At 35.9% G+C, this 13681-nt stretch overlaps 1 protein-coding gene across 14 annotated transcripts in view; it reads right to left on the bottom strand.

Annotated features, from left to right (window-relative positions):
- ALDH1A1 (aldehyde dehydrogenase 1 family member A1) overlaps window positions 1-13681 on the bottom strand; it is a 179371-nt gene that overhangs the window by 38189 nt on the left and 127501 nt on the right. For all 14 annotated transcript variants that reach the window (XM_078366499.1, XM_078366526.1, XM_078366535.1 and 11 more), the window contains one exon: window positions 7096-7200. In XM_078366499.1, the coding sequence (XP_078222625.1) occupies window positions 7096-7200 (105 nt within the window). The remainder of the gene's footprint in view (window positions 1-7095; window positions 7201-13681) is intronic.

Here is a 13681-nt window from a genome sequence, read left to right as displayed (position 1 = left end):
GTATAGCTCCACAAATAGTGACTATATCACAGGCCAGTAGATTGCAATATTTTGCAGGAGACACAATTAAAGAATTGGGGGAGAGAAAAAAGTAACGATCCTAGTTTTTTCTTTTTTTAAAGTTGTGCACAATTAAGGTAAATCCCATCTAAGGATATCTTCCCCTCAAATGGACTTCAAATTAACATCTTCCTCCTTTGGCTATATTCAGTTAAGCCCAAAACTTACAAGTCTGTGAATTCAAGTACAAAAAAACGATTCTTCTAGTATTTATCACCACTGTAAGATGCTCTGGGGCAAGAAAGAGATTTTAGAAGCATAATCTGGTCTGATTAAGTAATGATATTTACTGACTACAAGCAAAGATTCTTTCACTGTAATACATCACACACTGGTATATCTCACTGTCTAACTTTTCAGAGAATGATGATATATACAATAAAATATATGTATTTATTGCCTGCCTTTCCTGAGAAATACATATACAGTGCATATTTTGGGCATTCAGTTAATCATATTGATTGCTTATATTTAGACATTGTTTCACATGTTCTAACTTTTTCCTAAATTTACAGAGCACTGTTTGAAAAAATAAAAAGCAAACCACAAAAATCTGAGATTGTCAGCATGATCTGCGGATACCAGAGCTTATAAAATATATGCTGCTCTGTGTTTAAACAGATCTGTATGAAACAGCTTTCATTTGGATCCTTCTGTTCAGTGTCCTGCTATTGGGCTTAGCCAAATATGGGCTATCATAGGCATCTTGGCCTCCCAAAGGGATATGGAAAACTGGCTTCAAGATAAGTAACTCTGTAATATGGAAAGCACATCCCTAAAGAATGCTGCTATAAATAAAGACGTTCTTACGGTTATGTCCTTTGGATCATGCCCTTACTTTTCTCACATTTTATACGTAGTCTTGCAGAAGCAGAAATAGAGTAATCTTAGTTAATATATAGTTTGATATGAAAATGACCCAGATTTGAATTCTGATTCCTCTTCATTAGCTATGTAATCCTTGAGGCATCTAACCATCCGTCCATCCAGTTAAAAATTTGATAAACATTCCACTCTGCAGCATTCTCATCATCCCTCTGCTAATGACAGCAGATTGAAGTAAAAAGATTGTTGTTTTGGAATATTCAATCATATGAAAGAGACATACAACCAGATCACTACCCCAAAACATTATTATAAACCATGAAATATGTTATGGCATATCTCAAGATGCAACTTTCTTTTCTTTAAAATTGGGGTATATTGCTGGGTGTGGGGCCATGTGCCTATAGTGCCAGCTACCCAGAAGGCAGAGGTGGGAGAATCACTTGAGCCTGAGAGGCGGAGGTTGCAGTGAGCTCTGACTATACCACTGCACTCCAGCCTGAGTTACAGAGAGAATCTCTTCTCAATAGAGAGAGATTCACTCTGTTGTCCAGGCTGGAGTGCAGTGACACAAACCTGGCTTATCAAAGGCTAGATCTCCCAACGAGCCTCAGGTGATCCTCCCACCTCAACTTCTGGAGTAGCTGGGACTACAGGAGTGCATAACCATGCCCGGCTAATTATTTATTTTTAGTAGAGACGAGGTCTTTCTATGTCTCCCAGGCTGGTCTTGAACCCCTGGGCTCAAGTAATCCTCAAACGTTGACCTCCCACAAAGTGCTATGATTATAGGCATGAGCCACCCTGCCGAATTTTTTTGTAGAGATGGAGTTTTGCCATGTTGCCAAAGCTGGCTGGTCTCAAACTCCTGAGTTCAAGTGACTTGCCTGCCTCTGCCTTCCAAAGTGGTGGGATTACAGGCATGCAGGGATTACAGGTGTACATCACTGCACCCAGCAAGTTCTAACATATTTTAATTCCTCCTTTCAGTTTTCATTGCCCTGAACAATTTTAGGTCTTATTATTTCATATTGTTAATACTTTCTCAAGTTCATTCTCTTCTGTCCTCAAACTACCTTGGCTACTGTCATCAGGCTAATCTTCTGCAAATAATTTTATCTTATCACTTTGTTTTTCAAACGTTTATACCTGTTCCCTTTTTTCTATAGTCTCAAGGCCAGGGTCCTCCACCTGGTTTTCAAGGCCCAGAATTTTCAGACCACATCTCATCTATCCAAACTTAGTGTTTACATTTTTTCTACTCTATCTGACCAAACTCCTTCTTACCTTTGTCTCTGTAGTTCTCCTTGCCTAGAATATTCTACCAGTATACTCCTTTACTTCCAAAATCTTATATATTCTTTAAGACCCAGCTCAAATATCAATTCTATCTGAAACATTGCCAGACTAATCCAGCTTGATGATGAGCTACTAGTTAGCAGCCTACTAATCTCCAGGCACTAAGGAAAGTCCTTTAAAGCCCTATAGATACTATTATTATTAAGTATCACGAACCTTGGTTTATAAATGAGTAGACTGTGGCTCATGGATTTGAAATCTAGCAGATAGTAGAATCATAATTTGATCTCATATCTGACTACAAAATCTAGTTCTTACATCTCTGTAAGGCTGCCCTAACAATGACATCTTCTGCAACAAATATGTACTGCTATTTGTTTTATAAACTATAATATTTCTTACAATTCTGGGTCTATCATAGGCAGTAAATAAATTTTCAATAATTTGGTTACCTGTTCTATAAACACATCATGTTGTACTGATTTTATATAAGGGGGTGCCTTACATAATTAATTATATACATTGGCATTTACATAAAAAATCATATTTTAATAGATTCCCTGATATAACAAAGCTTATACATTATTCAGAAACTATCAGACATAAGGGTTATTGTTTTCTTAATTCCAGGACTATAATCTTTTGGATTTTTATTTTAGAACTGGAACTTTCAGGGATATGATTTTTAAATTAAACAGAAAACAATTTGGTGCATTAACTCAGATTTGCACCATCAATAACAGTTTTGCTTATAGCACTGAAAATGCTCCTTTTGAGAAGTGAAAGCCCAGAAGTCGAATGTAAAAAGACAGTTCAAATGATGATGAGATGTCAAATGTCTCCTAAAGCATAGTTAAGGAAGGACTGAACTCTTCCATCACTCCCAGATGGTATATTTCCATATTAAATTCATTTAGAGATGGAAAAAATAGTTATCAGACCAGTTTTACTTTTACACTTGTCATAGACGCTTACTTTAATGGACATTGACTTTTATCCCTACCAATTATTTGTTAGGTCATGCCTTAGTATTAAAGCAGTTTTCAGGATTAGTCAATATAGCCTAAAAGAACCACTGAAGTGAAAAGAAAACAGTTCCCACCCACATCTGTACTTTGCTTTGTAACCTCCATTTGTTCTTGCCCTTCCTCTTTTCTTTATAATACCATTGAAAGGCAGTATAGTCTATTGTTAGCTCCATTCTACTTATAAATTAAATCCCTAAAACCTCTTGGCTCATTATCTAAAGAGTCAGATCCAGAATATTGGGTTTACTGTGACTATGTAATTTACTAGATTCGTACCTTTCACTGAGCAATGTTGGAGTCTACATACGTTGGCAAAATTGTGAGAACAGTAATAATTATTTTAAAATAATGCTAAAAAAGAATATGACTATAAGGGTGCCATCTGTTCAAACAGTAGTTTACCATGAACAGTTTATACCATAAACAGTTTCAGTGATCAGATGTCCAGCCAACTCAGTTGTCATTGTGACCTGATTTGAAGCTTGGGTAGATGGTAATGGGCATCCTTGATCTCTTGGGTGAGCACTAGTAATTGTCAAGAAGTACGGAGCAAATCAATGGCAAACATTTCTAAGGCTTCCAGTATGACAATCAGCTTTCCCTTACTATATACTTTAGAAGGGAGGTAAATCCCACAAACTGTGCTAAGAAAAGTCCTCAGATTGCCTGACAAGGTTTCATCTGAAAATTTAGACATAGAGATTTGGTTTTGTAATGAAACTAATCCCAGTGGCAAAGGTTGATGTTCAAGGCTCCAGAACTAAAACACCAACAATATTTTTCCATTTGTTAGTTGCAAACTGTAAACAGATCTGTTCTCTCTCTTGGACAGAGAGAGAAAGTAGGTAGCTCTCAAGGGCTCACTCTGTCCTTGCCTTTATTGCTTTTCTCATCTTGCTAGGCCTGCTAGAGCTACTCAAGCAACTAGAGGAATGTTTGAGGTGGTGATGTGTGGATCTCTTGAAGTCTCTGATAAAAGGCATCCATTCCTCTTTGAAAGGTGAAGAATAAAGTTCTCTCTTATTTCTGGGAATGGCTTAGAGGGAACAGGCTTCTGGGGCTCCTATAGACCTTGCCAGGGATGATCACTATTTCTCTGCCCAAGTTTGGTTTCATAGCATTTTAGAGAGGTGCAGAGTGATCACCACAATACAATTTTCAATCACTAACTTTCTGTTAAATGTTAACAGCTGAGAGGAGATACAACTTAACCGCTTAACACTTTAGTTCGGTGGTTCAAGATGCGTTCCCCCACCTCCATCCCAACTAACATCAGCATTACCAAATAATTTATAAGAAATGAAATTTCCAGGTCCCATTCTAAGATTATTGCAATGAAATCTGGGGGCCGGTGGGCTATCTGTGCAGCTATCTGTGCTTTAACAAGCCTTCATGAACATTCTGATACCGGCTAAATTTTGAGAATGTCTGCCAGTCAGGTTCATACTAAATTCCTAAGGTGAGTAATAAGCAATATATGGAAATTCAAACTTGATGAAAAAGAAGAATATTTTATAGATCTATAGAATATACTATATCTATAGTATAGTGTATTTCTAGGATATAGTATAGAATACCTATAGGATATACTATATATCCAGAAACCAAGGATATAAATGAGATGTAGTGTTGATCTCTACAAGAAGCATACTGTCTCAGATAAATTAACCTATAGCTGTATAACACAAAGGTCATAATACGGGCCAATACAATGTCCTTTAACCACACAGAAGAGAACAAGTCTACTTGAGAAGGTTAGAGAAGGTTTTAAAGAAGTATAAAACACTGGCATGACTGAAGCTTTCAGATATGCCTGGCACTGTTGAAGAGCTTTATACATTTAACTCCTCAAGCATCTTCCTATCTCTCATTTTACATGAAAAGGAATAGAATCTCAAAGAAGGTAAGAACAAACATTGAAAATCTATGCTTTTACTGTAGAGGGTGACTTGAACTAGGTCCTGAGGACTACGCTGTGAACCTCTGCAAAGGCAGTGACTAGCAAGCAATGGTTGGGGAGGGATGCTGGGCATGGTGAAGTTGACCCTCTAAAGTTGGTGGGGTAGCCTGGGAAGGAGTCCATAAAAAAGGCTGGGTAATATTATAAAGGACCTTTGTTTGTAGACTTTTTTCCAGAGACAGTGAGAAACAGAATGGAGAATTCAGGCTTTGGTGAACTTTGGTATAAACAGAAAATCTGAATCTGAAAGCCAAATAGAAAGTGACATTTGTCATCATTCTATTCTGTTTCTACTTCTCAAATTGTTGACCCCTGTGGCTGAACTCAGTACTCCTGTGCCTTGAGACTTGGGTCTTGTTCTCATCGTACTGAAATCTGAACCCAGGGCTTCTCCTAAATCCAAAAGGGCCTCATCAGGTCTGTCACTATCTTGGAATAAGTTTGTCTGCATGGCACAGTACCTTCAGATTTGTGATCTCATTTTTGTGATCACATTTATCAGGGCTAAAGTAATAGAAAAGACTGGGCAGGAGACTGGCAGGAACGTATGATTGCTACAATTAACTGAAATACATTGTCATGAATATTATCATCCTGGGGTATTGCTGACTTTAATTTCCCAGTAATCTTTTCCTGCAGCAAAAAATAAAAAATAAAAAATTACCTCTTCACGTTACAGAAATGTAAAGCTAGGCAACCTCTGGAAAACTAAAGAACAGAAACATCATTTCAAATTAGACTTAGAAACACTTATATGTTCAGATAAAAATTCCTAAGTTTTTTTACTCTCCTCACCCAGGAAGAAAGTAAAAAGGTTATTTAATATTAGGCTATCTTACTTTTATAATAAGAATGGCTATATAATATTACCCTATCTTACTTTCATAATAATGACAAGGTATCCCCGCTAGGCACAGGTTATAGTGTTAGAGGGGCAGCATTTTAATGTTGATGTCATTAATTATTAGCAATGTCACCTTGAGTAAATTACTCAGCCTTTCTACTCTGCCATTTCATTACTGTTTGTAAAAATGACTCAAAATTGTACCTCCCCTATAGGGTTGCTTTAAGTTTTAAATGAAGACAGCATTTAGAACTTGAGAACAATTCTCACTAAATAAAAGTTCTTTTTTGTCGTTGTTGCTATTATTAGCTAGAAAATAACAACATTTTAAATGTGTTAGTCAATTTAAGTTATTCTACAATTTAATTTTTAAAGGTATTGAATAATAATGCAGTGATTTTTAATAAAATAACTTGGTAATATATTGTTCTAAAAGTTCTATAATAACTTTTTACTTTAATCTAGCAACATAAAAAGAACAATTTCACGTGAATAAAGTATTTCTCTCCTTTTTTTTTAGGCTGGAGTACAGTGGCATGATCTTGGCTCATTGCAACCTCCACCTCCCGGGCTAGTGATTCTCCTGCCTCAGCCTCCCGAGTAGCTGGGATTACAGGCATGTGCCACTATGCCTGGTTAATTTTTGTATTTTAGTAGAGATGGTATTTCACCATGTTGGCCAGGCTGATCTCGAACTCCTGACCTAAAGTGAACTGACTGCCTTGGCCTCCCACAGTGCTATGATTACAGGTGTGAGCCACAGCACCTAGACGAGGATTTCTCTCCTTTATAACATATGATCTATCCCTTCTTATGCAGTCTGTAAAATAAATCTATATACTATTTCAGTTGAAAATAAAGTAAGAAAAAATGATATGAAAAAAACAATCACCATGATACGACTACTGAGAGAATTTTTTTTTTTTTAAACAAGGACAACTTAGACAATTTCCCTAGGCTTCTCCAGAAACCATATTTTCATGACATGTCTTTTGGAACTTGCAATGGGGTTCAGGAACTCAGAATGGCAAGAAACCAAGAAACCCAGCATAAAATTAAACTAGTGTTCAGAAACTCACCTTATCTCCTTCTTCTACCTGGCAGAGTTCCTCCTCAGTTGCAGGATTAAAGACAGGAAATTTCTTGCCACTCACTGAATTATGCCATTCATTGTTTATAAAGATCTGTAGCGAAAAAGAGAAAATGTGTAAAAAGGCACTTAAATATGCGGCCAGTTTGGGAAATTTTCATGAACTTTAAAGCATTTCACAATGCCTAAAAGAAGCACATCTCTTTACCCCTCAAAACTTTCTGGTTGTTTAAGATATTTTGCGTTTACATGCATAGACATGCACTAAAATTTTGTGTTTAAATGCATACACATATACTAAAATGAAGTACATAATGTTTCTATGTTTAACCAAGCAATGCAGTCATTTCAACATTAGAAAATACATGCTGGAGAGAACAAACTAGAGAACAATGATTTTATCCGAAATGGCCATGAATTTGAAGCAAAAGCAAAGGCTTTTGTGGGCTTGGTCTTTATTAACGATTGTTGCTATTTTCCACTTCAAATTCTGAACATCCTTATTTTGGGCTACTGATGATTTGGAATCATAAGAGACTATTTTCTAATCCTTTCATGTTTTAAAGCTAAAAAAATTTTTTGCTAAAGAATTTTAAAAGAAGTTCACTTAGAGAAAATTAGCTAGTGACATTGTTTCACTGGCTTTTTAAAAGCATCGGTTTTATTCTCCTCAGATTACCTGGTAATTTCTTTGTCCTCAGATAAAATCAGGAACAAGATTTCTTAATGATAACTATGAGAGATATGTAACTAAAGAAATAGTAGGAAATATGGAATTCTGTCTGTGTGTACTATAAAATGATAGAAATATTTAAAAGCATCAGTAAGTCATTTAAAACATCTCAGTTTCAACTTCCATGTCACTGAATTTGCCTTTTCCTGAGGAGCCAGCTTGACATTTCTTATTTGAAATATGAAAACAATCATAAATACAGTATTAGACAGTGTATATTATAACTTCCTGTTAGACTTATGACAAGATAGACTTAGTTTATTTGATTTTGAATCAGAGGTAGCTAATACAGAGAATAAAGGAAGGTGACATATGTGTCAGGTTGATAACATGTATCCTAATTCAGACATCCCTTCTTACTTGATATTTAAAGATAAATCATTAATAGTTCAACCCTGAGGGAGAATGTAATGAAACACTCCTCCAAGGTTTAAATTAGCTACTATGCTAAATGAAAATTACTTATTTATTAAAAATTTTGCCAGTGATCACTAGCATAGCTTAAAATTCTATCAGAGTAATAATATGTATATTACTATGTATCCCTAAATGCTTGAATATAATTCATTCTATATTCTGTGATTTATTATTTAGACAAAAAATATTTCCCTGTTCTCCTATACTTCCATTGGACAATGTGTCACTTTTTAATTAGTCATTTCTAAGTGGCTGCCTTCCATCAAGGACTATGTCCAGTTTTCTGGTTTATCTTCAGTGTCCAACACAATCTCAGCCCTCAAGCGATTTTAGCCTCAGTAAAAAATTCTTGAATAACTAACTTAATTGAATCAAAGATCTATAATCCAGCAACTACTCATGGATAAGATCTGTAATATTCTGCAAATGAATACTCTGACACTTACGATTTTTTACAAAATGGGGAAGAGGATAAGGCTCCTTGTTTTCCCATTCATGCCAATATAATTATACCAAAAAAAAAAAAAAAAACCAGAATTACAGAATTATCCTGTATAGTTAGAGTTGTTCAAAGGAATTGTAGTGCTATACTGAAATTGACGGTAAAAACACATGGGGATGGCTAAATAAAGGGGAAAGGGGCCTAAAACTGTTCAGATGAAGAGACTAGATGTGCAAAAATACATATAGAGGGGCATAAGAAAAATGGAAAAAGTATCAAGAAACCCTATTAGATTACAGAAACAAGATTAATTAATACAGACGAAGACCACAAAATTCACTATATTATTTTTTGGGAAAAAGCACTAAGCTCTTAGATCAACTTGAGGAAACATAAATTCAGATGAAAGTGCTGATTTGCCCAATGTTTCTTACAGTCGATCAACACTCTAGCTATCAGAAACACATTTTACAGAATCCCATAATTATTCCTAGAGTGTTTCCATTTATGCCCTTATGGCTTAGTATTTTTCTTCCCAAGGGATGTCTGGGAAAGAACTTAACTTGTCCCAAATTCAGCTCACTGGCATCTCTAGCTTTATGTTGCTCTCACCCCAAAGTTCTAAAGCTTGCTCATGCACACTGTCCCCCAGCACACTATCCCTCTCATACACACTTCCCTTTGTTAATGACCTAAATAATCCCTGGGTACCCTTTTGCATCACTTTGTTCTATACAATTATAAAAAATTGTTCCCCGTTCTCTTGGCCCCCTACCTCTGCGTAATTAAAATTTAATTTTCTCTGTCATTGTAATCTCCCTCAGATTCTGTCTCCAGCCCTCCTCAGAATACTTTAGTGATTCTCTTTGTCAGACTGCTTAGCCTCTCGGTAGAGGTGGTTAACAATCTTGTCCCAACATGCTTTTTCAGTCTTTTGCTCTACCATTCCCTCAGTTTACCCTTTGTTCCAGCTTCATTCTATTGCCTCAAACACCTTGCCATTCTTTGCAGCATACTTTTATTTACACTGTTCTTTAGACTAGAGTTCCACTATTTTCTTATATTTTTACTTCAAATATTAGCTTACTATGCCATCTCCTCATTAAGATTTCACTAGTTGCTCCAATTGAATTTCACCTCTTTTTTCTTCTTTCCAACATAACATGTTAGTATCCTACTGATAAATTACTTATGTTCTGCTTTGTGTTAATGTTAGATATCTACATATCAGCCCAGGAAATTCCAAACAAAAAACTAAAGATACTGTGGTACCTGCCATAGATTTTTAAATCAGTCTTCCAAAACCTGCATCAGATTTATTCACTTACTAATTCTGCCTTCTCTCTGCCCGAAAGAGTGCCTTAGATTTTGTACCTCTAAACTAAGGGAATACAGATCTCATTCTGGCAGAGTTATACCCAGAATTTCACCCTTCTACAATGTGATTTCATTAAAAATAAAATAATACAACATACAGAATCAATTACGTTTTGCTAGGCCTTTGGTTGGAGTTTCTAGTTCTCGCCCGAGTCCTCTTATCCTTAGCTCTGTGATAATCTGTGGTTTCAAGTTCTCAATAATATGCTCTCAACATATTATAGCTTATTTTACTCTCTTTACATACTTTTTGGTAAAAGAATTATTACAATATGTATGTACCATCTAGTTCCATGATCAGAACTAAGCTGTACATATAACAGCCACTTCAGATTAAAGCCAGTGAATATTTTGTAAATGAGCATTAACCTGAAGTGAAAACACACGTTTATCTGGCAGCCCGCAGGCAACTGAAGAGATCAGCTGTAGAGGATCCCAAATTACCAGCACTGTTCTGCATTATTCAGTTTTAACCTTTAATACAGGAGAGCACTGTGAGCTCAACTTGTGTTTGAATTTGAGCTTATATTTATATAATCCTGATTAGGAACTTTTGTTTTATCAGAAAAGTGTTTGTCAAATAATGAGTAAATACCTGAGACATACCCTGGAAGTTACTATGGGAAAATGAGAGATAAGTTAGCCATGGCCCCTGCTCTCAAGGGCTTATAATCTAATTTCATATCAATATCAGCCAGTAAAGAATTAAAGGCTGTAGAGCAAAATGGCCAAAGCAGTGTTGTTGTCAATAAATGGTGTAGAGGGGCATAGGCTGGAAGAATGCTTCTTTAGAGGATGAGACTGGATTGGTAGAAAGAAGGAAAAAAAAAAAAAGAGTAAAGGGAGGGACAAATCTTTGGAGGTTCATAACATAGTAAACAGAGCAGCTCCCAACAGAACGGAGTTCCAGTGGACACAAGTCACAGACAAGGCCTGACTGTGAAAATAAAGTCAGTTTGTGGTAGATCCTGGTCCCCAGAGTAAAAAGTTTGGGCTCTATTCTGGATATAAAAAGGGAGAGACTGGATCAAATGGATGTTTAGTAATACTGATTTTAAAGTAGCCCAAACTGATTTGAAGTAGACCAACCAGAGTCCAGGAAATTAGCCCAGAGACTACTTTCATAATCCTATCATAAGGTCACAAGGTTTTGGAGGAGAGTGATGTAACAGTGCAGTCTACAAATTATGAATTATGCACATTCTCCCACAAACAGAGGCATTTCAGCATGACAAGAGAACTGGGCATAGGTAATGTGATGACCTAGATTGCTGGAAGGCCAGGTATTGCACAGCCTTTTTCTTCCCCTGAGCTACAGATAATTTATTCATAGGACAGTCCTCAAATACTTTTTCTTTTTTAATTATAGGAGCTTTATATTTGGCATTTGGCTTCCAGCTGTGACCAAACCAAATGTTTTTGTATAACTACTGCTCCTGTAGTTATATTTAATGGTTATGTGGAGAAGTCTAGGCTAATGAATGTTTGTTATAATAATTATAAAATCTACATTAGGCTTGTTGAAATATTCTATAATGGTGACAATCTTATTTTCCTTTTGTTGTTTGCCGTTAGCAAGCTTAGAGAAAAAGAGATGATACTATAGAAGTAAAATATTCTTGGGTTCGATGTAACCATTATATATTAACTCAAGTCTAATTATGAATTTGGAGCTTAGGTTACTTTTGAATAATATATATATAGACATCAACTTTGTTTGCAATATTGATTGGAAATTATAAATGCCTATGCATACTCTTGGACTTCAAGTACTTTTTTATATGGGGAAGCAATCAATAGAAATGTTGAAGCAACTTAGAAATTGATTTTTACACTTTAGATTTTAGATTTGCAAGATTTTAAGAAATGCATCATATTACCTTTCATAAACAAAGTAGCCATTTCCTGGATTCAGTTGGTGTCCAAGAATTAGTCATAATTTTGAAAAAAAACTGTCTTTTCAGAGCAAAAGTCATTATGTCCTACTGTACTATGTATAAAGCTACAATTCTAAATAAATAAGCACTTTTCTCAAAATATTTCTGTCTTAGGTAAAGCTAGATTTGACTAGTGGGCAAAATAAAGCCTTATTAACCTTATCTGCTGATTGACATTTTGGAGGCTGTGGGCTAAAGTGAAGAGCCCCTGACTTCTTGCAAAAGATACTCAGAGCACCTTAAATTAATATTATCTCATCAGGGCAGAAACTGGGCAAGCAGCTGTAGATCCTGTAAGGAAGCCAATACTTTCTTGGTGGGAGAGAGATTTTAACGATCACATTTTCAAAGCACAAAGGATTTCTTTTAAGATTTTCCAAAGGAGAGGGAGGGTGATGAGAGTCTCCATTTTATGTCACCCATGTGGATTTTCAAACCTGAGGGCTGAGTCACAGCATAGGGTGCATGGGTGGTGGTGTGAACCTGTGGAGAGTGGTTTGTACTGTAAATGTGTCAAGGTTTTCTCAGCTTAGGAACCTGCCAAAGTACCAAAGGCCACTGGGAATCTGGGAGAATGAGATCAGGGATGAATAATGAGGAGGAGAGACTGAACAAAAGTCAGGTGGGGTGTTAAACATTTAAAAGAATCAAAGCTGGATCTCTGGCAACTACTTTCCACCCTAACCCTGAGGCAGCAAAGCAAAATGTTGAGACTTAAAGTCAAAAAATGTAAAAGGAAATTAAGGAGGAAATAACAAAGGGGAGGAAAATTTTTAACTGCAGTCAAAGGAATGAAAACAAAATGAGAGAATGACCAAAACAAAAAATAGGAGAAATAAAAGTTTCCTTTCATTTGTTTTAAATTATAGTCTGACTTTAGCAACATGAATATATATGCTTTTTTCTTTTTTTTTCTTTTTTTTGCAAAACCCCTTCAGCCTTTTCAATTCAGTCAGGGAAAGAGAAACGATGACACAGCATTTGTTTTGAGCCACACCATCACTATGTCCTACAGATGACAGTAATACTTGTCAGCAAGTTCTGTATATTATACATTTTCCGTGTCAAAGAGGTACAATGTAGAAGTGATAGAAAGTTCTGTTCATATTTAGCAGTATCAAGACCCGGTAAGCCTTCTAAAAGAATGCCAAATATAAAGCATAATTCAGTAGTTTATTTGCATTCCTTTGAATACAAATTTTCGATGTCTGAAAAAGGATTGATAGAGCAGTGGAAATAGGTAATGGGACTTGGGTTGTGGGAGGGAACAGTTCAGGAGAAGTTTTTAGAGATGTGAGATTTGTGCAAATGTCCCAGTGAACAAATTTCCATTAGCAATTCCAACATTACAATGAATAGGGTAGAGATAATATCAGAAAATCAAATATTAGCAACATTTCACATCCCTCTCAAGCAAAGCTTCTAAGTTTGTGGAAACTTTTGCTATGTACATCTACACACACACTCTCTCACCCAAAACATGTCAGCGTCAGGAAAACCAGTATTACACATTTACTTTCCTGATTTATTAGATTTTAATTGTTTGCGAAGCAAGCCTTGCTCAAATTCTTTTGAACATGGCTCTACCTTGTCACTTACATTTGGTAAACATGTAATGTATCCCCTGGCTATAGTTATAATAGCATCATGATAAATCAAACCAAACTGC

The sequence above is a fragment of the Callithrix jacchus genome, chromosome 1 (assembly GCF_049354715.1).
Source record: "Callithrix jacchus isolate 240 chromosome 1, calJac240_pri, whole genome shotgun sequence".
In the NCBI taxonomy this organism is placed as follows: Eukaryota; Metazoa; Chordata; class Mammalia; order Primates; family Cebidae; genus Callithrix; species Callithrix jacchus.
Note: the sequence above shows the minus strand (reverse complement) of the source record. Positions and strands in the feature narration are given on the sequence as shown.